This window comes from Cygnus atratus, chromosome 5 (genome assembly GCF_013377495.2).
Source record: "Cygnus atratus isolate AKBS03 ecotype Queensland, Australia chromosome 5, CAtr_DNAZoo_HiC_assembly, whole genome shotgun sequence".
Classification (NCBI taxonomy): Eukaryota; Metazoa; Chordata; class Aves; order Anseriformes; family Anatidae; genus Cygnus; species Cygnus atratus.
Genome location: NC_066366.1, coordinates 5,558,815 through 5,585,936, shown reverse-complemented (window position 1 = coordinate 5,585,936; position 27,122 = coordinate 5,558,815). Strand labels below are relative to the sequence as shown.

The 27,122-nt window shown below is 41.4% G+C and overlaps 2 protein-coding genes across 6 annotated transcripts in view; one reads left to right on the top strand and one right to left on the bottom strand.

The window, feature by feature from the left end:
• The window catches only part of PPFIBP2 (PPFIA binding protein 2), a 104,573-nt gene extending 99,998 nt beyond the window's left edge, over positions 1–4,575 (top strand). For 2 of the 3 annotated variants that reach the window (XM_050711008.1, XM_050711009.1), the window contains 3 exons: positions 464–589; positions 1,453–1,641; positions 2,023–3,808. In XM_050711008.1, coding sequence (XP_050566965.1) covers positions 464–589; positions 1,453–1,641; positions 2,023–2,211 — 504 coding nt within the window. In that variant the 3' untranslated portion in view covers positions 2,212–3,808. The other variant, XM_050711007.1, reaches the window with a different exon arrangement.
• LOC118249820 (NADH-cytochrome b5 reductase 2) overlaps positions 1–16,874 on the bottom strand; it is a 30,215-nt gene extending 13,341 nt beyond the window's left edge. For all 3 annotated transcript variants that reach the window (XM_035550198.2, XM_035550197.2, XM_035550196.2), the window contains exons 1-9: positions 16,719–16,874; positions 16,488–16,634; positions 15,742–15,814; positions 13,250–13,356; positions 12,097–12,226; positions 10,596–10,679; positions 9,745–9,830; positions 8,851–8,950; positions 7,936–8,137 (exon numbers count right to left, since the gene is read on the bottom strand). In XM_035550198.2, the coding sequence (XP_035406091.1) occupies positions 7,965–8,137; positions 8,851–8,950; positions 9,745–9,830; positions 10,596–10,679; positions 12,097–12,226; positions 13,250–13,356; positions 15,742–15,814; positions 16,488–16,634; positions 16,719–16,733 (915 nt within the window). In that variant the 5' untranslated portion in view covers positions 16,734–16,874 and the 3' untranslated portion in view covers positions 7,936–7,964. The remainder of the gene's footprint in view (positions 1–7,935; positions 8,138–8,850; positions 8,951–9,744; positions 9,831–10,595; positions 10,680–12,096; positions 12,227–13,249; positions 13,357–15,741; positions 15,815–16,487; positions 16,635–16,718) is intronic.
• Positions 16,875–27,122: the final 10,248 nt, after the last annotated feature.

The following is a 27,122-nucleotide window of genomic DNA, read 5'->3' as shown; positions in this document are numbered from 1 at the left end:
TCATTTGCTCAGTTTTAAGTTATTTCAACTTTTGAAAGAACAATTTGGAATACTACCTTTGTTGTCGTCCTAACTTCCTAACTTAATTTTAAGACTGTATGGGTTCTTGCCTTACCTGATCAGCATAGCTTATTCCTAGTCATAGTATCAAAGCCTTGACAATAATGCTGTTCTCAAAATGATCCTTTTTTTTTTTTTTTTTTTTTAACACCCAGCATCTGTCTCTATTATTTTAGAACTTGATGCAGTAGATGGGTTTCATCTGTACTAGACTATGGCTACCACCTGATCCAGAAGGTGTCTGAGAGATGCCTTGAACAGAATCAGTATCTAAGAATTGGGGAGTACTCTCCTTGGTTGAAAAGGAGGAATGATGTTTTCAGTCTAAAGATACGTTTTGTGAGCATGTGGTGACAGAACAGGCAATATTGTCATCATCCGTCTTTTCTGGTTACCTTAACAGAATAACGTTTCACCTTCTGAAGTAGTGCAGTGGTCCAATCACAGAGTGATGGAATGGCTCAGATCAGTTGATCTGGCAGAATATGCGCCAAACCTTCGAGGAAGCGGAGTGCACGGTGGCCTCATTGTAAGAATTCTTTTTAACATGTTACTACATGTCTACTAAGAATTGACAGACTGATGCAAAACATCTTGTATCTGGTATCTAGTGTTTGTCAAGCAGGAAGAAACATACATTTGCAAATTTGCAAATTGACAGCACGGTCAGGCCTTCTAAAAAAGCCTCTGCATCTGATCCATACACCTTAATTATACAGAGGAAAACTAAAATAAAAAAGGAACTAAGACACTTTTTTTTTTATAATCAAAGCTGAGCTGTGCATGCATTGAACAGTAGTACATTACAAAAAAACAACCAAAAAAAACTATTCTGTGAGAAAATTACTTGTTAAAGAATCCTTGAGTGTTTTCTTGGGAAGATTTTAATAGAATTCTGAGCCAACACCGTGACACAGGAAGTAATTGTTCTGAACTCACATCAGTGTTGCCTACAATCAGGAATGGGATTTTTTTTTTGATTCAAAACATGAACTAGTTGTAGCTTAGTAAAGACAAGAGTTCTGAAATACTGTTATTCTAGTACCATAGAATTTTTGCAAAAATGAAATAGAAAAAATGTGCTAAGATTAAGTTCATATTTTCAGAGTAATACCGTAGTAAAAGTATAGCAGAAGATATCCAAAACAACTTTGTTCAATCCAAGCAACTTTAAAGATTGGTAATAAATATAATTAGGTGTTTGTCTGATCAAACTGTATTTCTTACTGCCTATTTTCATGTATTTCCTATTCAAACCTAGCAAATGTCGTATCACTATGGAGCTGTAAAATGTCTAATGTAGATAGCTAGAATGAAGAAATCCCTCTAATAAGCACTGTAATGGTTTACTATTGATTTTATATGGTTAAATATTTGCTATCTTTTTAATAGATTCTCGAACCTCGCTTCAATGGTGACACACTGGCAATGCTGCTGAATATTCCACCTCAAAAGACCCTACTGCGACGCCACCTAACAACCAATTTTAATGTATTAATTGGACCAGAGGCACAGCAAGAAAAGAGAGATATAACAGAGTCAACAGCATACACACCTCTGACCACCACTGCCAAAGTTCGGGTACATACATACTGCTTTTAAAAACAAGATATTACAGAATCTCTAATCTATAGAGCCTTACTCTGTCCTTTCTTATAAAGAAAATAAGGGGCATATATGGGGTGGGGAGAGGTCAGTTCTAGAAGTGGTGTTACGTTTTTCCTTAGCTCTAGATACCAAGGCATTTCATTTTTTGCTAACTGTTTAAATCAATTTATGTTATCTAACTGTATTTAAAATGAACTGGTAACTCCCAATTTGGAAACAATTAAATTTATTTAGTTTAGAATCTTACATACTTGAAGGACTAAGGCACACTAGTAAATAAAAAGGAAAGGATTTTAAATAAGGTTGTCCTTTAAATATTCTTCTAATTTAAAACTTGTTTTCTATTTCTTTTAGCCAAAGAAACTTGGATTTTCACATTTTGGAAACTTAAGAAAAAAGAAATTTGATGAATCAACAGACTACATTTGTCCAATGGATACAAATCCAGGTGCTACAAATGGTACTCAGAAGAACTATAGTGGATACAAAGGACTTAGTCCATTCACTGATAGGGAGCTGGATCAGGTGGGACAAACAGACTGATGCCATTCTCATCTCACCCTCTCCTTGCATTCCAAAGCTTGCAAAAAATGAAACATTAGCATATAACAGTATTTGCTACATCCGCATGAACTCATTGAGAAAGTATTGGCTATGGACACTTGAAAGAGTTTATACTAAGAATGTTAAGGTTTGTTGTTGTTTTTTTAATCAACATAATGATAAACTCATCCATCTTAAAGCCCTTTTTCAGGAATGTAACACCTTTACACTATGAAGGTCAATGTATCTTGACAGTTAAAGTGGAGGCTGCAGTAAACACGAGACTTTTGTACGTCTAGCTTTCATAATCTGAGTATGGAACACAACTTTTTTCTTTATCTTTATATGGGTGGTTTTTAATGTAATAAATTTGGACTAATTTGTACAGAACTATCAAGTTATATATTAAAAGTACAACTGGGTTGTATATTTTTAACAGATTAATCAAAGCATCCAACTGAATTCTTTCATTATGTACAGTGGGAAGTAGTTATGCTTAAACAGGTATACATGAAAACAGTGCCTCAATAATGAGCAAGATTATTAATAAACCAATACTTAAGTAATTCAATTTTGTTATTTAGTAGTGAACTGCTAAATGAAACCATGTCTAGACATCATACAAATGATGAAGACTAAAACAAATTGAACTCTCTTCAACTTTGCTTTTGTGTAAAAGGATGTAAGCCCTGAAAAATGGAGCTAACGGAGGCTTGTGTGAACTTTGTTAACACAAGATCCAGACAGATGCAACTGGGCTAACTGTCCTATCTCCAGTGACCTTCAGTGAAACATTTTAATCCTATTGAGAGAATGGTCACAAAATTGATAAGACTAACTATGAAAGTCATTCTGTCATTTGCATGGTTTGCTGCATCTAACATCTCATTTGTGTTCATTATCTAACCATTGTCTTTTTTTTGTGTGCACGTTAGTAAAAATAAAGTGCTCTTCTTAAGTGGGGACAATAGTAAAGCCCTGACAGAATTGAATATACAAACTGTAATTTAGTGTGGATGTCCAGTTATGTGGTTAAGAGTTGAAAGGGAATGCATTAACTTTGAGCCAACAGCTTACAACATGTGGCTGTTCAAGCATTACAGAAATACTGGATTTTTCACTGGGGAAGTGGTCTTCTACTTAAGCCTGACTTCTGAGTATGTGGTCACACAGTGAAACCTTAATGCCCTAGAACGGATAACCTTTTTTGGGTAAGAATAGGTAGGGATGTATTATGAAGGACAGTTATTGCTTGCCTATGGAGGTATATTACCAGAATTATTTTGTGTGTTTTACCTTCTGGAAAATATTGCTCTTCACTGCTAATACCAGTTAAGCTTTTTCTTTTCTTTGTGAATTACAGCTAAAGTTTCACAGAATCAGTCTTTCTTCATCAGGATTCAATCCTTCTATCACTAATGCATTTTCATGTACTTCTTAGCATGGAGACATTTTTGTTAATGTGTAACTTTCCAAAGTGCAGAAATCACAACTTCTAAAAATACTGCAGCTTCATTTGTCAAGGCAGAGAGACCTCCCAAAGATGCAGGTAGAGTGAATAAAATTGCACATACTGTCTGATTTGAACCAGTTGCTGAATACTTTTACAGATGGAACATTCAGAAGGAACAGTAAAGCAAATAGGGGCTTTTTCTCAAGGCATAAGCAATCTTACGGTATGTACCAATTTTACTCGTTTTAAAGTCACAAATGTATTCTGCTAGAATTCAGTGCAAGTTGGTCATTGCTGGTGGTGGTGAAGAGTAAGTGGGTTGCTATTCTTGTTATGCAAATCTTTATAGCCTAGTTGCGCATTTGCAGTCCAAAAAAAAAAAACAATCACTTTTAAATCATACTAGAAATTAAGTTTCATTTAAGCCTATTTTAAGTTCTTATGAATTATGCTATCTCTTTGACCCAATAACAGATATTCATCTCAAAATCTTGTGAAGAGGTAAGATTTGAAGATTTAGAAGAGCTAAAAATCCTTGAGGGGGGGAACAAAATCACTATATATTCCTGACTCTATTTTAAAAAATCAGCTGCTATAAAGAAGTGACTGAAGGATATAAGGAATAATGCTACACAAAATTTTTGTGAATATTTCCTCAATCAAATAACAGTATCACTATTTAAAGCAGTGTTCCAGAGATTCCTTTTAATTCGATGTGGCTCTAACCCCCTCTGTTGGGCATCTGATCTTATTACAGCTGGATTTCTTTAACTAACTATAGGCCTCTAACTGAATATATTTATTTACTCGTTCACATCTTGCTGCATTTTTTTTTTCAGACAATGTTAAGCCAAGATGAAATGCTAAATGACAGCAGATTTTTAACACCTACCTTTGAAGACTGGAGATGATGTTTCAGTGTGACCAAGAACACTAATACCTCGTGCCTGTCCAGAGGGGTGGCCAGGAGACACTTGATGCTGTGGTACTGCAAAGTTTTACCTCTTTCCCATCAGTGAGACTCACCAGATAGCATTTTGTTTTGCTAACATAGCAACACTTCACAGGTAACTCCCCTCTGCACTGTTTCTGTATTATGTAATGTCAAATAGGTATTGAGAGAAGTGGTACAGAATTGTTTCTTTTGTAGAGTCTGGAAAGACAGTAAGTTTTACCCTTATATTTTGTCATCTTTTTACACGGTATGTTTCTGTACTGCTCTATGAAAGATCTTTTATATTTTTTTATTTTTATAATTAACTTGTAATGCAAGAATCATTAATATTCTATTTTACCACATGGACTGACCACAGCCACCTAGCAATTCAGACAGATGCTGGCAAGTGCAGCTCTAATGGCTCACTAACTACTACTACAGTCTTGCCAGAGATACTTTCATCCCTTTCATTAGTACAGGTCCTGCTCTCTTTCTCTGAGTGCAGTGTAGAAGGGGAAAATAAAACATTACTATCCACCAAGCCCTTGCTTTTATCAGGAGGATGACAATCTAGATGGCCTGTTACACATCGTAAACTAACTCGAAAAGATACTGAACAGCTGCAGCAGGAAATGTTATGTAACATTGAGACGACCAAGAGAACTAATAGATTCAAAAGCTGGCTCTTTGTTTAAATTGATTTTCCTTTATTTTTTGTTTTTTACATAAGCACTAAGTTGTTCATGATCAAGGGGCAATCTAAAACTAATTAAAATAAAATGTAAGTTTAAAATGTCAGGATAGTGTTTGCTGTACTCTGTAAGCACAACAGAATTTCCACCATGATTCACTGTTATGTTTTAAATTATGTGTCCTTAAGTAGAACCTATTGAAGGTGCTTTTTCTGTACATTTACGTTTGTCTAAAATGGTTGGTACTGAGGCACATGTGCAAACATCAGGATGCTCATAAGCCTTCTGAGCAGTCGAAACAGTTCAGAGAAAGCCTTCTAAGACCAGTAATGACAGAACGATAATATGCCTATTTTCTTTCTATTGTTACAGCTAATAAAACATATGCCTGCAAACAGCCCTCAGGCCTGATGCTTGTAGCAGAAACTGTAACATTTGCATGAGAACTCGTGATGTTTCTATAAACAATATTGCTATTACACTTCCAGTTGTCTTTTCATTCCAGCTACAGATAGATTTTCATAGTGTGCTTTATTTATCAATAGAAGATCAGTACTATTGTCCTGTCACGTGTAAAATGTGACTAGGGAGCATCGGACAAGTACCATAATAAAACAAACTTTTTTTTCTTTGTTATGTAACAAAATAGATCTGCTGCTATTCTACTGAGCTAGGCTGGACTGCAGTACTGTAACAGAGGGAAATACACTCTCTGACTACTTACTTGAAGGGCAGTTCAAGGGTCAAAGTGTCTCTTTTACAGCAACAATTACTTGCGGCATCTGTAGGCATGTGCCTCTCTATGTACTAACAGGATATCTTAGTAAATAGAGAAATGCTAGAAAAGAAATCTACCAAATTATAAAGAAAAGTCTCTGTATATGGATGGTTTACACTACTCTCCTTTCTGGCTTCAGGATGTTGGTTTATGTATTAATATAGCCTGAGGGCAGGCCTAGCCATAAACCTTCCCAAATTAATGGGAAATCTCAGGTACTGTCCAGAATATGTAGCATGGGCTCTTCGAAAGCCATCAGTTGCACTTTTTAAAGGTAGCCTACTCTAGCCCTCACTCCATGAGCCTCTCCTAACAGACCCTGCACTGTATCGCCATATTTTAAAAGCTAAATGAATAATTTAATTGTCCAAAATGTTAAAATTAAGGCTAGTGTTTTGTTTTTTTTAATCACTGAACAATAAACTGATAATTGAAAATCCATTGGAGTGAGGAATTAAGTCTACACATCAGCCAATTAAAAATACTTACTAAAGGCTACCAAGCATACCAGTCAAGTACATCTCTAATCTGGCAGTGCAATCAACACTAATGACCAGATCATATACTACAGGCACATGAAATATTCTGTCAGCTTAATTAACCAAACTTAAGTATTACAGTATTACAACTAGGATAAGCTGCTCTGACAGGGGCAGCCTTAATGTCACTGAGATATTCCAAGCAGGTTCTTTTGAGGATGTATTTATAACTCAGTGTGGTATTGTGCTACCCTGGCTGTGAATATTCAACCTACACAATCTTTTTTTGTATATAGTAAGAAATCCTAGTTATAACAAAGGTATAAATGCATAAATTTTTGACTGTTATAAATAAATTCTGTATATTCCTCTATTTTTTTCCTGGCTGTGGAATGATTCCAATAGAGATATTTGTGGTTGACTTCTTACCAGGGACAGATTTAGTAAACTTATTCATTAGCATCTGAAGAAACAAGTCTTTTGTCTCAGGGATTTTTCAGACCTTATGGCAATTGTAGTATAAACTAATTCCTGAAAATGAACGTGCAGTACTTCAGGCACTGAAGACTAAAACTCAAATGCTACACGGTAAAAACACTCAGACAAGGCATGGCTGACTCAGCCATGCTTACACTAGGCTATGACTCAGCGTAGCTTACACTAGGAAGGAAGAAGCCATGTTTTCTCTTAAGCAAAGGAGATTTCCGAAACTACCAAAAGAGCAAGCACTGCATTTACAGGGAATAACACTAAAGTAATCACTGGATATGTGTGTCCGTATAGGCAGCCTAGAGCTTCATTTATAGTTGACAGTGATTGTTTAGCTAAGGCCATTAGAAGACAGCGTGAAGTTATATAATCCTGAATAAATGTCAGACTAACGAGAATTTCCGCTACAGTAACAAGCAATTGATGTGTTATCCAAATTCTGTTTAAACACTTTTTCAGTGGCACACTGCCATTTTGCTTAAACCCTGGTAAATGGCTGCAAACCAGGAGTTTGAAAAAAGACTGTTCTTTGTTCTCCCCTTCACCGGGCTCAACTAAATGAATTACCTGCTGAGCATTCATGTCATCCTAGTCCAGTTTCATAGCCCCCTCCCAAATTCCATATCCATATTAACAAACAAGTCATTTTATCTCTGTCCTACCTCTCCAATTACACTCTTCTTTTTTTTCCTAAGAACTAGAGATGTAACATTTCAAACTAACTTGCAAGCTTAGACTAAATTACTTCCCACATCATTTCTCAGCCTTGTAATATTAAAATAGACAATTATGAAGTTAAAAACCACAGAAATTAAATTATACAGTTAAAAAACACACACAGAAATACTGCCCAGTTACATACCAGTTGTTCCTGTAGGAAAATATGCAGTACTTACTCAAGAAAAGGTATTGGATGACATCATCGTTAATAAGAAAACGTGTTGCTCTTGGGATGGCCGAGTTTGTCCAGGTTGGGCTGACACGCAAACTGAATCATGGGTGGTGGCCCGCACATGAGAATGAGCGTGTCACTGCCAGGGGAAGGGAGGTGGGTTTTAATCATGTCTGCGGTGATGAAGCCAGAACTGTACTTCCAGTCTGAAACAAAGAAATCAAACTATTAATTCAACTCTCTGTACAGTCTGAAGGCTAAAAAAGCTAACTGCATACGTTGTACTCAAAAAGCAGCTGAAGATTCAGCAAAGTTATGCCACAATCACTGCAAGCAAAGATAGGGTCAAATCTCTGAGCTTAAAACCTAGTGGTCCCTTTTGAAGGGGACAACAAGCATGTGGATAACAAGAATCTGGTTGAAACGGGTTTATGCAGACCTTCACACATGAAGGTCTGTGAATAAAAGATAGCTAATTTCTTTTAAACCTATCAGGTAGGAATAAACAGAAAGAATAAGATTTTCCGGTGGAGAGAGGTCACCCAGGGCAGTCATACTGGGACAGGTACTGAGACCTGTGCCACTCAACACATTCAGAAAAAACAGGAAAAGAAATTCAGTGGTGAGGTGGCAGAAGCTTGATGATGACAGAAGTTCTGCGGTGTAGTTAAGAGTTTTAAAAAAAAGTGAAAGAAATACTAAATGATTTCAGGGAGTAATATTTAATGATTCTGCCACTTTAAGTGAGCCAAATGGAAAAAATAATTCTATTTCCACTTTTAGAAGCATGTGCTTTAAGCTGATACACCAGGAGAAGAATACTGGGGTTACAAAAACAGCAGCAGTTTTCACAAGAGTGAAACTGTGACAGTTAGACAATGAGGAGTAAAGATGTTTCCAGTGTGTACCAGTGGCCTACCTTGTGGAGGCCTGTCCAGGGTATACCATACTGTGAACTGATCAGGGTGCCTCTTGGCAATGTCTTCCAGCTCAGCTCTTAGCAATATATCTTTTTCTGTCTGCAAAATAAGATTGCTGTTTAACTCCAAACCATCTCAAGATGACCTCTGATGTGAGCTTATCTAGCATGCAACAAGACAAATGCAATGATAACTCATTCAAACAAAGTGTTTTTTCTTCCCCTTACATGATAGGCTATTATCAGTACTGGCTTCTGACAAAAAGCAACAAACTATGAGACTTAATAGTCACCTAAACACAATTTTAAAGATAGCAATTTGAACAACTTTTGAAGCCAGGCTAAAATCACAGCTGGATTTGTCTGACCCTGGCAAATACAGCATGGTGAATCAGTAGAAACAGATTAACAGAACAAAATCATGTTTCATTGAAATCAGTGAAGGAGTAAGTTGAGCAGAGGGACAAGGCTCTGTTCACACTGTTTATTCCAACACAGGAATTATGGAGTATAGGTGGAACTATGCAGTGCCATCTTCAAAACAAGTAAAAGAGCATCAGAACCACAGCAGCACCATGCTGTATTTATATATACTTATATCTAATTTTTTGATTCCCTTTCTCCGTAAATCACTTGACCCCAAGACAGCATAATAAGAACTTACATAACAAACACTTCCTGCTCCCACCTATACTGATCATTTTAAATATGCCACCTCAGATCATATCATTTGTCATACATGGTTGGCTGAAATTACAGATCAAAGAGAAACTTGAAGAATATGAAGTATGCAGAGCAGTATTTTCTCAATGTCACGTCAATTTCAAAAACTCAGAGGCCAACAGAAAAGTTATACCATTAATGAAGGACAAACAGATGGGACAGTATGCTCACCTGATTAGCAAAGAGAAGGTAACATTTTGTAGAGTCCTTAGGATCATTTGTGATATGACGTATCAGCTGCAACATAGGAGTTATCCCTGTTCAAAACAAAGTAGTTAAAAAACAGGTCTTTCTTTCAACCCGCATAAGGCTGCAGTTTCAATATTATTGCTATCTTCCCTCAGTCTTCGGTGGGAGCTTAGTTTGCACAGGGCTACAAACCTCTGAATTTTTAATCCATGCCAAATGCAGAGGTTGGGGCTTTTTGTTATTACAGAGTTTATTACAAGTTTAAAAATGAGAACAAAACCACAGTACTTGGATTTGGGGCTTTCCTCTTCAGCATTCTCTATCACATCCAGTAATTTAACCCTCAGGATGTTCTCCTAAAATAGTTTTTGTTATTGACACTCGAGCTCAGTGTAGCAATTTTACCTAGCTGGGCAGCTGAACTCCACCACAACCACTCTCTCACTCCCCCTCCTCAAAGGGGAGGGGAAAAAAATAAGATGGAAAGGGTTCAAGGGTTGAGATAAGGACAAGGAGATCACTCACCAATCATCGTCACAGACAAAAGAGACTCAACATAGGGAGATTAATGTAATTTACTGCCTATGTTTGCCTATGACTGGCAAACTATAACCGTGAGAAAGTAAAGGCAAACTAAAAACGTGTTCCTTAAACCCAGTGGACCTAAATGTCAAACCCATGCAGCAGTGCAAGCAGTGTTAGCGAGCAGCTCGGACTGTGACAATGGGAGCGCTTTGCTATCAAAGTACAGAGTGTTTTATACTCCTCACAAGCATCCATGAAGACCTCTTCATTCTCTAGAGTGACACTCTATATAATGAAAGTAGTTTTACCTGTTCCTCCAGCTATCATCCCAAGGTGCTTCGCAAACTTCTTCTGTGCTTCAGACTTCTTATCAGGCTTGATAAGAAAGGTACCTAGAAGAAATATTCAACATCTATAGGTACATTAACTCCTAAACAAAAATGGATACAAATTCCATGGGGACATATTCTGACAGCCTACCAATTAATTAGGACAGATCTAAACGTGCTTAGCACAACACTCAGCGCGAATAGAAACCTCTTTGTCTATCTAAACTCCTAGCTTTGAGCAAGTGATTTACTCCTTCCCTGCTACCCAGCAGCATTTATAATAGATTCCCACATCACTGGCTAGACCACTCAGCAACTATGGAAGTTAGTGGCAGATAAAGGTAACCCCAGCCCATACAGAGAAGCAGGTTTCTTAGGCAATCGTCATCCTCATTTGCACCACAGATCAAGCCACTTCCGCGTCTACATTCAACAGAGTTGTATTAAACCAGCATCACGCAAGTTGCTGCAAAGATGGAGCCTTGCATACTTGCATCATCCACTTCATTTCTGTAATTCATTTTCAGTTAAAGCGACCTTCATGACACTTGCAGTCAGCTAGGTGACTGCCTTCTAGTACTGTGTTAAGACTTTGCTGATTGCTCTACACCTGGGTATGCCATTACTTCAAAACTGTCACAAAATCAGATAATTTGTATTGATTTCTGAGAGACAAGCCAAGTGAAAAGCCCATAGAAGTATCATATGTGAAAGGCACTTGACATATTCCAATTATCTTTCACAAAATCTGTAACTACTAACAAGCCTTCCTAGCTACTTTGCTCTTGAAAGCAAAGAACAGTAGCAGCACAGAAAGGAACATTTGCAAAACATTCTTCACCCATTTCCTCTGAGATATAACAGATTCATCAGTGTATTATTCATCATAAAAGGTAATGATCCAGAGAAGTGCTGAGCACTGATCCCCCTGAAGCAGGAATTTTAAGTGCAAGGTCCCTCTTAGTCAAGATCAATGTAAAATCCTTTGGTCTTATACTTGCATCTTGAAAGAGGATTACTTCTCTGAACATACAGCTTCCTCCCAGTCAGCTCAGACCTGGTTTAATAATGAAACGGAGCTGGCTAACAGTCAGTGGGTTGTTCAGTAACAACACTGAGATTCTCAGAATCTTGTGGCATTTTAGGCCACAACCTCCCTTGCATCTGGAACATCTCTCGTATGTATGTCTGAGGTGTTTGCAGTGCAGTCTTCCTAATGATATAATGCACTATTAGATTTTCCAGATTTAATTACGTGGTCCCAGGAGCAAGACAACAAACAGCTATTACTCTGTTAAACACTAAGTACCCTTTCCCATCATAATCAACTCTGACGGGCTCATGGTCAAGATCAGGAGAGGTGGATTTTCTCACTTTTCAAAACTGCCCCTCTACAAAGTTATCAAGGTTTATAAAATATCTCTGAGAATAACTAATAAAAGTTCCTCCCTTTTGTTCTCTCTTCTTCATGTAACAGTACCTGACCCTTTATAGACAAGGAGTCCATTTGGCCCTCTGAAGTCAATAACATCTCCAATCTTCATGTCATCTAGGTACTGGGACATCTTCCCACCTTCTGGGAACTTGGGATTCACGTTTTTGTAGTAGACCTATAAAAACAATCATTTCTATGACATCAACCATTAGCTTTCATGCAGGCAATAAAGACTGAAGACTACTGTATTGTAGGTCTGAAATTTAGCATCTGAAAGAGAGATTGAGACAGTTCTCAGTTATCTGTTGTGCCCCGCAAAAGGAAGCAGCCAAAATAGGTGAAATGCTCTCTCATGCCACATGTTCTAATGCTCACTGCAAACAGCCAGGCTAGTAAGAACAGGTGGCAAGCAGATTACGCACTGATGCCCTCATTTCACTATCCTCTAACAAGAACCGTATGTTACCCCATTTTTGTAATCACTTCTTCTGAAAATAGCATTGCTGCATCTTTTCTTGTTGTAACTTTCCCAGATATTTCAGCCATGTGCTAGCACGTGACAACCTTTAAGTAGTTAATAACAATTCACTATACATGTAACATGAAGAACAGAGAACACAAAAAAAGTCGTGATTTTTGCCTAAGGACAAACTCTGTCTTAGAAAAGGATTAGAAAATCCAGAAATCCTGGGATCAAATCATCCTGCATTCCCTAGCTTAAAGGATTTCCTCTGTTTCTATATCCCCATTTTCTTAATAAGCCCATTAGTACAACTTCTGTTGCTTACAGACTTATAATTGTAATCTCTCTAGGATCACGGAAGACAGTTCTGATTGACTTGTTTCTTCTTACAGCTATTAGCAGTAAGTGCTAGTAACAGCATAAGGCGGCTTCAGGCGGAGTGATTGCTCTTTGTTCATTGCCACACAAAAAATACCAGGGAAGTTCGTACAGTACTGCCAAAGGATTGATCCTCCATCTCCCTTCTCCATCTCCCCTGCCTCCACTATTTCTGTCTGACATACAGCAGATATACAAGATACAACTCATTATTCAAGGATAACGGGAAATGGGTTTGCTGTGCAATTATCCTATTTGAAAGAAGACCAATCAAAATAAACTCTACATTTCACTAAAATGAAGTGCTTTCCTTCCTTCCAGTTAGCAATTTATCTATATTAAAGAAAAAAAAATTACCTTTATAATTAAATCAACATAACCTTTTGTCTCATCACTGGAAACTGGGGTATAGGCTCGGATCACCAGATTACCATTGATTTTTGCAGAAACGTAAACATGTTGGCCTAGGAGAAAGAATTACAATCCAATTATTTATTTTTTCATCTCTTGGTTTCAAATTTTTCTCAGGCCTGGCGGACAAGACAAAACAGAGAAGCAGGTATTGTAAGCCACTAATTGTAAGCCACTAAGCACAAGCAATGATGGAGAAAATCTGTACAATGTAAATGCTGTATAAAACATTTAGTCTCTTATTTAAACTCTGAATCTAGTCAGAAAAATAATAATATTTAAATAGCTGCACGATCCATTATTATTTTCATGGCACATTATTGCTGTCATGGCATACATCATGCATATGTGTTCTCACACAACACGAAGAGTGCGTACATTTCTACATGCACAGCAAACTACTGCTGGACTATGTGGTAGATCTTTCTTAGCTTCATCCCAAGGAGATATTAGTTGAAACACAAAGGCCACTATAGATAACAAAAAAAAAAAGTTGTCTAGGATGGAAGGTTTGGCTTTCCCCAATTGATGTTATTTTGTGTTATCTTGTGTTTTTACGTATTAACACCAGATCTGTGTTGTTGAAAAAACTAATCTCCTTCATAGTTGTAACTCCTACAGTTTTTCTCCAGTTTACACAGCTAGTCAGAAGACAGCACCTACTTTATAGGATTTTCTTTTCCATATATAGGTTTGGTATTTAGCTCATAAAAATGCAGGATTTGCAGCTACTCGGCTTTACAGGTGTCAGCAGAGAGCCCTTTTCTTTTTTCAGCAAGAGTTTAGGATTTCTGGAGCACAAGGTAACTGAGGAGAGCCACTATGTTACAGAAGAAAGGATAAGACACAAGGAAAAAAAGGAAATTTATATTAAACTATAGAAAGTTTGTCGCTCATTCTCAAGTGCTGTCTATATCTTGGATTCTGCTGTTCACATTTTCATTAATGAAGTGAAAATAAGGATACATCTGTTCACACTGAACAATAAATTCATATCGTGGTTTAATCGCAGCAATTTCTCAGAGCAAATTTCCCAAAGATTCTGCAATAATTTATCAAGAATAAAGCTTCTGGCCCACATTCCTCCTCCATAACTCCTGCCTCCCTAACTGCTGCAGCTTCCACTGAAAGCATTTTGGCCAACTTCATGCTCCACGAATCAGAAGGTACTGATTTCTTTCTGCTTGTTAAGACAACTGGAACTCCTTGCCAAGGGTTGTCTCCCCAGCCAAACAGCATTAATGTAGAGGGCTGTATGTAAAAACAAAAAGCAGGAACAGGGCTAGCAGAAATACTTCACTTTTAGTAAAATGATCCTGGTAAAAAGCAGGAATCTCCCAGGTACATACAGTTCCAGAATCGTATTCTTAAATTCTTAAGAATTTATTGCAGTTCTTTTAAAAAAAATCAGAATAAATTAAATTTTTAAATATTAAAATTCTTAAAAACTCTTAAAAAACTCTGAATAAACACAAACATTCCAGAACATGTCCCAATTCATTTGTCTAGTTAATGCGGATAGTTGAATTACATTTTCCCAATTGAAGCCTGTAGAGAACCTGAAGAAACTGCTACCCTTGGCAGGCAGCACGCAGGAAGAACATGCTCACAGCACACAACTGGTAAGACCTTGACTCAAGGGAAGCTGCCAAACACAGAACAAAACAAACAGGGCCACATCTGCAGACCAGTGAGGGACACCTTCCCCTGCCCAGATTACCATTAATTCAAGGTCCAAGGTTCAATGCCATCAGTTTTGCAGGGTACAGGAAAGAAGACAGTGCCAGTCCTAGTCTGAAATGAATCTCCTACCACAGAAAGCAAGCCAAAGTTGTACACGCATGTGGAGGTAAATCACAGTTAAGTGCATGCACAGAAACGGCTCTGAACATTGCAACACCTTCCATATATACAGGAGTTATATTTTCCCCTTGGCTTTGCATACGATAGTTACAGGCTTTCCAGGCAGAAGAGTTTTTCTATTCCTCATCTATGAGTATTACCATATTTGTCAAAAAAAAAAAAAAAAAAAAAAAAAAAAAACCACCATGAGGGCAGTTGACAAACTGAAGACACCAGAGAGAAAAGGTAGAACACAAATAAGTAGTATCAAAAAAACCTCCACAGATACATTTTCTGCCTACATCCTGAACAGTGGTCAGTTTCCTCAGACCCAGTTCAGTTTCACTGTTTGTATCTAAACTACACCACACAATTTAATACAAGCAGGACAAAGCGCACACAGAAAATCTGAAATAAGACTCTCAGCCTGACATTTCTCTCTGACACAGCTCCTTTCAGATGCAGCTTTTAACTCCATCCTTTGATGAGCACTAAATTCGCAAACAGAAATCCATGAACTATGAGGACACATTTAAAACTCATAAAAATCCTAAAAAATCAGAAATAACATGTAACTAAATGTTTTTGATATTTACCTACAGGCAGTCCTAATATATGATCTGGTGAAGGTAGCCCAAACCGGAATTTCTTAGTATCATGACTGACTTCCTATTAAAAAAAAAATAATTAAAAAAAAAGAAAATCAGAACGAATTCAGCATCACCCCTGCTGTGAATCTCAAATTCCACTCAACACAATGTGCCTCAGTAATCCTGTTCTTGGTTAGTATGCAAGCCGAGTGCTAGGAAGGGAAGCGTAAAGGGCATTCCAAATGAACTTTAAACAGCTCAGAAGTTTTAGAACCAAAGGCTTTCTCCCTTTAATTCCACAAGGAGTGACTTTTGCCTGACTGTGCAATCCTTACAGCATCTTTACATAAACAAGATCTGTGAGCCCTCTATTGCCCAAGGCCATTTGGAACGTTTCATAATTTATGGCCAAAGATCAGGCAGGATGGGACACGCAGAAGCACCGGCTGATGGAGCTACTTCTCACTGATGGGCACAAGTCAAGGGAGCAACACGGCTCTAAAGGAGGACTTAAATACACAAAGACATGAGCTCGCCCTTCTGGAACAGCCCTAACACCACAGCGTTGGCACAAACGTTTTTAGGGGGAATCCCTAAGCTCTACCGTGGGGAAACCCGGCAGTGCGGCTGCGGGAGCCGCTGCTGCCCCCGAAGCTCAGGAAGCCCGTGACCCACGGCCCCTCAGCCCCCACCGTCCTCACCGACCCGCCCGCGGCCCCTCAGCCCCGTCATGCGGCCGAGCCGCCGCTCACCTCCTTGCCCACCAGCGGCAGCGCGTACTTGGCGTGCGGGTCCCGCAGGGTGACGGGGCGGCTCGCCCCCCGGCCCACCCCCCTCAGCAGCAGCAGCAGCAGGGCCGACGCAGCCACCACGGCCACGGCGACGGCCACGGGAGCCTCCTGCGGGGAGAAGGACAGGAGCTCAGGGAACGGACCCACACACGCGCCCCCCCCCGCCCCGCGCGCCGGCTGCTGGCCCCTCACCGCCAGCGCCTCCATGGCAGCAGCTCCCGGTTGCGCTCGGCCCGCCGGCTAGACACGGCTCGGCTCCGCCCGCTGCCCGGCCCGGCCCCCCGTGCCAGCCTACGCCGCCGGGTTCCGCCCCGCGGTGCTCAGCGCCCGCTCGACGAGGCATGCCAGGGGACCAGGCCCGCTTCCCCTAGCGGCTGGGGCACGCCGGTGCCGCTGCGGGGCCCTGGTCCCGCTCCCCAGGGCCGGGACTGCCGCCACTCGGCGCCCAGGCCCGCTCTGCACAAGATTGCAGGTAGACTGTGTCGCAACGCCAGTACACCCAGGAAGAGGGAGTGCTGATTGGCTCTGCATTTGTGGCTGTACTTTGTCACAGTTACAGTCCATGGTCTGTATTACAAAATACCAGCAAAGAGACAATTAGAGCAGGGCAAGGAACAAGGGAAAGGGCAAGGAACAAGAGCAGGGCAAGGAACCAGCGAAAGGGGGAAAGAAAGATGAATGACGGCTAGCAAGTGTGTCTGGGGGAACAGAAATTACTTCTTACTTTCTTCCTATCCACTAGGTCAAACTTGTATTTAGTGACAAAGCAGCATTACCAACTTGTTTAGTATCTATGGACTTCAGATTGCTATGAAAAAGGAAAAGAAAAGAAAAAGAAAAAAAAAAAAGAAAAAGAAAAAGAAAAAGAAAAAGAAAAAGAAAAGAGAGAGAGACTGAGAGACTAAGTATCATTATTCCTCTACAGGGCCTTGGACAGGAGCATAAATTTTGTGACAGACACTGAAGTCAAATTAAAAGAAAATACAAGTCTTAGAAGTCCAAGGCCATGCCATAAGGTTCAAAACTGCTTATTTAAAATAAAAACATGCCCATATCACACAGACACATCTTTGTAAGGAGGAAGAAAAACTAATCAAACCTATGGGGAAGGACAGAATGTCAGGAATAACACCACAGTGTGCCAAGCTGTAGACAGTGATACAAAAAGGACATAATGGATTTGATGTGCTTGTTTTTAGAATGCTTGTATTTTATGTAACTTGTAGGAAGACTGAAAGAAAAATACATTCAGTCTCCTGTGCTACTTAATTACTGACTATGGAAGACCAGAGAACAAATACATCAACACTCTTTTAAAATTCTTTGTTAATACCAGCTTTCCGTACCTGATTTCAAAAGCAGAGGAATCACTACCAAAACATAATTCAGTGCTCCATTACATGGGCTGCCAAAAAAGAGAGAGGCTCAGAGCCACATATAACAGCTCTGTTCCTGAAATACATTACCTACTTGAGTCAGTGTCACGCAGAGCCCCTTTCCTCAGTGTGGGAGTGTGGCCATGGGGGTCGACAAGCCCCATGGTTGGTGATAACATTGGACTCGTAACGATGAGGCCATGAGGAGTGTAAAGAGTTTAGAGGGAACCAAGAAGGGTGATTCAGGAGATGCCTTGCTGTCTCGGGTTGCTTGTTCTCCAGCCGTTAAGGCATGGAAGTTGCTGGGTGTTTGCTGTTGCCGGGCAAAATTGTGGACCAATGAATAGTGAGTGGAAAAGTACTGCTGTGGGGCGAATGGTATAAGAAGGGAGCCTGTCCTCAATATGGGGAGGCAACAAGGAGAATGAAGTTATGTCCTCAATATGAGAGATGAAGTTAGGCCCTCAGTAAGAGAGAGATGAAATTATGTCATCAATAAAGAAGTCGCAGTTACTGATCCTGAAAGAACCCTGGTGTCCGTGTGGTCAGTACGCCACAAATGGCGCCCGAACAGGGACATGAAGAAAGGGAACAGGGACAAGAAGACACTGAACAGGGACACAAACAAAAAAGGAATGAACAGGGACAGGCTAGCAGAACAGGGACCAGGACAGGAACATGGATACTGATCATCTCATGAAGATAGGTTCGGCCAAACTCAGCAAACCGCTCAGAGAAGCTCGTACTGAAAGTCGCTGAGAGGAAGTTGAAGCTGAGAGAAGTGGACCCGCGCACACAACTGCCCCTCACGGGCCAAAGGTAAGCAGTTGCACGCTATGGGGAATCATATGGCCTTAGAAACAAAGAATGTCCTGGTAACCTTCCAGTTTATTCCCTTTATTACGAATCAGACAGTTTACAATCCTGAAACATGGGACCAAATTGAGGTCAAGGTGTGGGACTCTGCTACTAAAAATGACAAGGTTGCGGCGGGATTGCTCGGCACCTGGCGAGCAATCTCTGAGGCCTTAAAGAGCCATGTGGGACCACAATCAGAAACGTGTGGTTTGCCAGACAGTGAGGGAGCTGCGGGCTCGTTTACTGATCTGCCTGCTACGCCGTTGGCTCCTCCACTGCTACAGCCAGCGCAGGCCTTTGCTGTTATACCCCTGGTGACCTGGACATTCCTTTTGATCCAGGCCCTATAGGCCCTGAAAAGGAGCCGGATCTGTTTCCCTTCGATCCAGGAGGAATAGGATACATAAGGCCTGAAGGCCAAGTTGCTTAACAACTTAAAGCGAGACATATTGTTCCCACGACTAGCCCTGGAACTCTCTGGTGTTGGTAATCAAGAAAAGGAATGGAAAGTGGAGACTGTTACATGATCTGAGAAAAACTAATGAAGTCATGGAAGATATGTGAGCACTTCAGCCAGGATTGCCATCTCCAATTATGCTCCCCCAGTCATGGACATTAATAGTAATAGACTTAAAGGACTGTTTTTTATGTTACACATTTGCCAGAATTCAGAAAGCTTCGCTATGTTTACGTTTCAATTGATACTTTTTCGGATTGTATTTTTGCATCTGTTCATGCAGGAGAAAAGGTTGTGTGTAAACATTTTCTGTCAGCTTTTGTGACATTAGAAATCTCCAAAACGATTAAAACAGGTAATGGGCCAGGAGGCCCATGCAACCCACTTTTTTTCAACAGTGGGTCATTCAACATTTGACGGGTGTATCTTATATGACAAGTTATGATTGGTTGCAATACTTCAGTGGCTTCCCTAAGTCATTCACAGTGACTCAAGCCTGAGCCCAGGACCATACCACAGCTGCTCTCCCCATGTGTTTTTTTTTTTAATTTTATTTGTAGTTTTAGTTTTATTGTGTGTTCAAAATTACAATACAATCAAAAACACACCTGTAGATAACAGCATCTGGTTTTCTACAATGCAGCACCAGTGGCTGTTTCTGATCTGAAAATAACTCTTCTCAGAACAGTGAAAAAAGATTTAGAACAAAACAAGTAACAACTACTTTAGGAGCATGAGCTCAGGTGGGGAGCTACCACCTATCAGAGCCTCCAGCTGATTCTAATACCTTCTTCTCTCTAATTACAGCCTCTGTTACCAGCCTTCCCTTTCCTTTCAGCAGTCAGTCAAGCAGGTGAGGTTCCATCACCATGATACCACTATTGGATGCAGCATTTTGGGTGGAGCTCATCAGCCTGCTATATATAGAAGCAAGCTCCATTAGACTTACTTTGTTCATTAGGTATATTTTATTGTGGTTATTTTAGAGGGGATGGGTCTAGCTTAAGGTATATTGGTGTCTTTAGACAGTTTGTTTGTTAAGCTTTAAGAAGGAATGAAGTCCTGAATTGTTGTCTTATGCTGCTGGAGTACACTTAAGAAAATTAAATCGTGATGTTATGTGTTTAGAATGTGGATACGTGCAGAGAAGTGGATGTCTTCTAGCTCTATAGGTTCCTGGTTTTTTTTGTTTGTTTGTTTGTTTTTTTTGTGGCAATCTATTTGCTGAAAGGAGTGGAAATAATTGTGATAGTCTTGAAAGAAGCCAAAAAAAAAAAAAAGGTTTGTTGGCAGTTACATTAATCTCTATGCATTTCAGGTGGTGCAGCGGCTACTATTTTGTTTTAATGGAATTTGGACAGGCAACCTCTGAAAAATAGGAATGGGACTTAAAACTATCATAGTTGAGGTTGTAGCATACTTTGAGTGCCTTGGTAATACAGAAATGTCAGTAACACATCACTTAAGGGTGGCTGGAAGGAATTTGTGTTCCTAGAATGCAGGGGACTAGGAAGATGTCCACAATTATGATTTGATAATGGAGGGAGATCCTGCCCTTTGTGTGTTTATGTTGACTTATGAGCGTTTTATTGTTGTTTGCATTGTGGTATTTGTAGATCTTAGAACGTATTCAGGCTTAAGAACATAGCAAAAGGTAGTCTTTACTGCAGGACTTAGTTCAGTGTAGTAGAGATGGGGCGTGTTCTTCTGGAGAATGCTATGTGTTTTTTATGCTTCTGTCTGAAGTGAATGAGCTGTTGTACAATACTGTAGCTTGTGAAATTCTACGGTAGCTAGTGTTTCATGTAAATGCTAACCTGCAGTAAAAGGAAGAAAATCCATTTTGTGCTGCAGTTTGACTATTTCATTCTTTCTACTGCATGGACCCCATTACAAGATCCTTGTCAGGCAGGACAAATTTCTAATGTGCAATTACCTTCTGTTGGGGAAGACTATAAATGTCCGATGTCCTGAAAGGTTCTTGTCCAAATTCTGTTTAGAATAAACAAAACAGTTGAAAGATTAGTATCTAAGTAGCTTTTTAGTTGATTTGCTTCCAATGTAAAGAGTGATGACCAAGGTGACCATTCTGCAAGAGCAATAAAACTTTGTGTAGTTTCTCTTGATGCGAAAAATGCATGCAAAATTGTTTGAAAAGTGCAAGTTGATTAGTAAAAGAAAGCTTGTATTAATTGTAGTGAAATCAAAAAAGGAACTAAGGAAGAGCATTGAAAAGAATACATACAATTACATGTAGTTACTTGATGTATATCTCAAACAGAGGAAGAAAGGGAAAGGAGCATGCTACATGGTGTTGGCATGGCAGTTACGCTAAGATGATTTCTTCCCAATGACTGAACTTGGTGTGAGTTTTGAATTTAAAAAATAATAATAATAATGTCAGTTGTTTCTAGCTGCTTTTGAAAATGGTTACAACTCTTCTTCACTGTGATTAGTCAAAATGCTCTACCCTGTCCTTCACATACATTTGCATGTTTGACTAAGTTTATTTTCTTTCCTGGTAATACTCCACAAGCCAATTAGGTAGAATACAAGTTCAACAGAACTTGAAACATCAATACTCAAGTAAAAAGCTTTGAGCCATATGATGCTGCAGCTGTTTAAACATGCAAGTGCTCTAAAACTGAGCTGTTCAGTGGAATGAGTTTTTGACATACCAAGTTTGATATCTTTGAATGAATTACAGCCTAGTTTAAGGTAAGGATATGTGTATCGCAGAGGAAAGCAGCAGCAGTCTGTGAGCGGGGTTCCTGGTGTGAATTCAAATGCTCTTGTTTCTGTACAAGAAATCACAGACTGTGCTAAATCATTAATAAATTGAAGATCACATCCTATCCATCACTTTAATCTGTTTCCCATGGGAAGTAAAGTTTAGAGATGGAATAACTTATTCTATTTTATAATCACTTTTTCTACTGGAGTAGTTCATGCAAATGTTTTCCTTTTTGGGCTTAGGGTTAATGCAGGAAGATCATGTTACTGTTGACAAGCAAATGAGTGTACTGGTATGACTGGGGTGAGGTGGGGGATTTGGATGTTCTGAGAAGTTGAGTGATTTTTCTTTTTCTCCTGGCATCATCTGCTCAGCAAATCATGTTTTTAAGGTAGTCAAGAAAATGAAAATGCACAGTATTAATACCCATAGATGGCGAAATCTGAATGTAGATGACTTCTCTAAGTATGCATCTTGGTGTGCGCACCATCAGAAGATGTCACTGAGGACCATAGAAGGCTATTTTGACTGGAACACTTGTAATTTACAATGCTCTTCTGTGCCTCTGAACTGCTTTTAATACAGAAAAAAGTCTCGGACTTGTACTAAAGTTATATTCTGAAGGATATATTTACATTCTGTTCTGAGGCTTTATCAAACCTGACTCTAGACAGCACTGTAGCAGCAGCAGTGTAGAGTTCAAAATACCGGTGAACTTTTTAGCTGCCTTATGCTGAGCTACCACTGTTGCAGATTCACAGAATGGTTTGGGTTGGAAGGGACCTAAAAGATAAGGTAATTCCAACCCCCCTGCCATGGGCAGGAACACCTCCTACCAGACCAGGATCCTCAAAGCCTCATCCAGCTTGGCCTTGAACACTTTGAGGGATGGGGATGTGCCACATCCAGGAGACCCCTCCAGGATACTTGTGTGTTTTGCGCTGCAGCCAGAGGCTTACCATATTAATGGCTGTGAGAATTACTCTTTCAGTGAGCTCAGCATCCTCCTACTCAACGCAGCCTATAATATTTCTCTCCCATCTCTCCACTTTTCTGGTCTCCTGCAGGCAGTGCCCTCAGCCCTGCTGTGCTGTGCAGAAGAGCTGCTCCTGGGCAGAGCTGTCCCTCTGCAGCGCTGCCTGGTTGACAGCTTCTGGGAAACCTGTTCCAGTACCTCAGTGCCCTCTGAGTAAAGAACTTCTTCCTGATGTGTAATCTAAACCTACTCTCTGGTTTAAAGCTATCCACCCTTGTCATACAACTACTCTCCCTGGGGAGATCACAGAATCATCTAGGTTGGAAGAGACCTCCAAGATCACCCAGTCCAACCTCTGACCTAACACTAACAAGTCCTCCACTAAACCATATCACTAAGCTCTACATCTAAACGTCTCTTAAAGACCTCCAGGGATGGTGACTCAACCACTTCCCTGGGCAGCCCATTCCAATGCCTAACAACCCTTTAAGTAAAGAAGTTCTTCCTAATATCCAACCTAAACCTCCCCTGGTGCAACTTTAGCCCATTCCCCCTCGTCCTGTCACCAGGCACGTGGGAGAACAGACCAACCCCCACCTCTCTACAGCCTCCTTTAAGGTACCTGTAGAGAGCGATAAGGTCGCCCCTGAGCCTCCTCTTCTCCAGACTGAACAAGCCCAGCTCCCTCAGCTGCTCCTCGTATGACTTGTTCTCCAGGCCTCTCACCAGCTTTGTTGCCCTTCTCTGGACTCAATCGAGCACCTCAATGTCAAGCAAGACACTGCTGAGACCAGAGGAATCCACTGCCAGTCACTGAATGCCCAGGCTTTCTCAAGGTACCTGAGCAAGGTCTCAGCATCCTGCATCTAGCCGAGGACACCTATCGTTCATTTCACCAACCCAAAGGCATGTTCTTGCATGGAGCATCTCTTCACTACTACATCAGGCTTTCAGATAACGCATACTTACTATGGGAAAGATTTGCATCCTGCTCACAGCTTGGAAGGACACCTCTAGGAAATAGCCAAATGTCCTAATGACGGTATCTCATCAAGTGAAAATTAACTCATTCCCCAGCCTCACAATTTGCAGTGCCCACGGCCCCGGCCAGTTGCTCTCAGCCCCTCTGCACTACAGAAGGAAATGGGCACATGGCTGGAGAGATGCACCTCTGCTCTACTGGAGCTCTGGAGCTCTTTCCTGGATGGGAGAAGGCCTGCTCAGAGGAAGGTGTCTGCATTGAAGGGAAAATCATGGAGTTTTCCAATTAATTGTCCTTCTGATAAGATTTCTGTTTTTACTTTTCTCTCATTCCCTGTTCGTAGTCCTGATGCCTGGATGTTTTCCTCAGGTAGCTGTTTCCCTTTATCATGCCTTATTCCTGTTTCTGCTCACAGCCCCAACCCAATCTCTGTGCAGTAAACTTTGCCCTTCAGAAACCTGCCTGTTTGCAGGGCACAGCCTAGGTGCATGTGCATCTTCACAGGTGGAAAAGGACCTGTCAGAAAGCCCTGGTGGATTCAGAGAAGTTGATGCTGGTGTTTTCTGTAGATAGAGGAAAGGCTGAAGACACTTTTGGAGGCTGCTCACAAACACTGATGATCAAATGTACAGCTCAGGAGTCTCAGAGACCTGCTCAAACTTGACATCTCCTTTTCCATTTCTCGCCCCATCTCTTCCCCCTCCCCTAAGACGTGGAAACTGAAAACAACTCAGGAAGTTCCTGCTTTGACCTTCCTCGTGAAAAACTACCCCTACCGCTGCCCTGGCAATGATCTGGAGCCATGAGCAGCCCTGCCCCACGCAGCACTCTCCTGACAGCAGAAGGACCCTGCCCTACTGGAGGTGGTTCCTTCCACCTGCAACTTCTCCCCTGCTGTGGTTTAACCCAGCAGGCAGCTGAACACCAGACTGCCATCACTCACTCCCCTCACCCCACCTGCCATGGGATGGGGGAAAGAATCAACAAAATAAAGGGTAAAAACCTCATGAGTGGAGATAGGGAGTTTAATAGAGATAAAGAGAGTTTAATAGAACAGAAGATAAAGGGAAGATGATGATGATGATAAAATAACACACAAAGCAAGTTATCTACAATGCAGTTGCTCACCACCTGCTGTTCGAAGCAGAGCCAGACCCTGAGCAGCAGCAGCCCCATCAACTGCAGCCAACTTCCCCAGTATCGCTGTTCAGTATCACACAGTGGAATATCCCTCTGGCCAGCCTGGGCCAGCTGTCCTGGATCTGTCCCTTCCCAGCTTCTTGTGCACCCCCAGCTTCCTCGCTGCCAGGAAAGCATGAGAAGCCAAAAGGTGCTTGGCTTAGTCTAACCACTGCTCTGCAATAACCGAAATACTGGTGTTTGATCACCACTATTCTCATCCTAAGTCCAGAACACAGCAGCACCATGCCAGGTACTACGAAGAAAATTAACCCTATCCCAGCCGAAAACCAGGACATCCCCTCAGTGCCATGGGCAGGCTAAGTGCCGAGCCTGGAAGTTGGCAGAGTCCCCGCCCCAGCACACTGCCCCTGGAGCACAGCAGGGGCCCTGCTCTGCACCACAGCCCTGGGCACCCCTGTCTGCACCCCCAGCTTCACAGCCTGCAGCCAGCCCGCGAGAAGGGAGCCCTCAGGCCCCGGACACTGATCCTGCAGCATGGAAGCCCTGCTCCGGAGCTTGTGCTTCCTCAGCAATAAAGAAATAAGCAGTGCCTCCAGCCTGATCTGCTGTGGGATGTGCCACATCCAGGAGACCCCTCCAGGATACTTGTGTGTTTTGCGCTGCAGCCAGAGGCTTACCATATTAATGGCTGTGAGAATTACTCTTTCAGTGAGCTCAGCATCCTCCTACTCAACGCAGCCTATAATATTTCTCTCCCATCTCTCCACTTTTCTGGTCTCCTGCAGGCAGTGCCCTCAGCCCTGCTGTGCTGTGCAGAGGAGCTGCTCCTGGGCAGAGCTGTCCCTCTGCAGCGCTGCCTGGTTGACAGGAGCTCCCTGCGGCCCAGGAGCCCAGCCCAGCTCAGCAGCAGAGGCCCAGTCCAAGGCCTCCTTTGCTCTGCCCCCCACCAGGCTCCCTGCAGATATCCCTCAGGCTCCAGGGGAACCTGCTGGAAAACAGCCTGAAAGAATCCCTGATGTTCCCTCCCTCAGCTGGGCATATTGACTTCTTGACTCTCTTCTCATAATGGAAATAGAATTAGCTGTAACATTCACATAGTCTTCTCCCAAAATTAGATGGGATAGTAATGTGTGGGAAAGGAATTTGCAGGTGGCTTTGCGCTGTTTCACACATCCCTGAATTAGAGATAATGAAGAAATAAGCAGTAGAAACAAAAACTTGAGCAAGGTCAAGATAAATTAACTTGGCTATAATGTTAAAGATGAGCTTTGCGCAGTGGCCAATTGCTGGCTGGATTGAGGCGCGTGTCTGAGGGTCTCTAACCAATGGTATGACCGATTCGGGCGCGTGGACAGCGTTTGGGGTTACAGGGAAAGTATATGTAGTGGAGAAAAAAGGGCAATAAAGGCCTTCTGTTCAAGAGCCATCAGGAGTCCGTGTCTTTCATCCCTTCAAATGGTGACCCCGACGTGATTGGAAAGAGAGCAACGCTGAGAGAAGCATCTGAAGGGACCCCAGCCGAAAGACTCAAGCTGGCGGCGGGACCGTGGCTTTAATCCTGGGACATCACCTCGAGAAGCAGGTGAGAGGCAGGGGCATTAACTATGGGAGCTAATCTATCGGCTGAGGAGGAGGCGATAGCTAAGCTATTGAATCAACTCCTGGTAAAAAGAGGAGTGAAATATGACCCGCATAAAGTGAAATGATTGGTAAAGTTCTTACGAAAGAATGGGGCCCTGATAACAGCTTTGGCGGCGTTTGATGTGAAAACTTGGGAAAATGCTGGGACAACTATGAGAGACACTGTCTCGCGAGGAGGTGCAACAGCTGCTGAGGTGGCAACGACCTGGCACTTAATAACTGAGATGTTGAGGTCATGGCAAGTGGAAAAAGGGGAACCAACAGCAGCCGCTCAGGCTACGCAGGTGGGTGAAATAAAAAGCAGTGAATGGGTACCACCAGAGGAATAAACCTGACAGACTTGGGAACAGAGGCGGAGACAGTGTCTCAGCGGCCATCAACGCTGGTGTTGCCGCTGCCCACAGGACCAGCGGTGCCACCCGTGGGGGG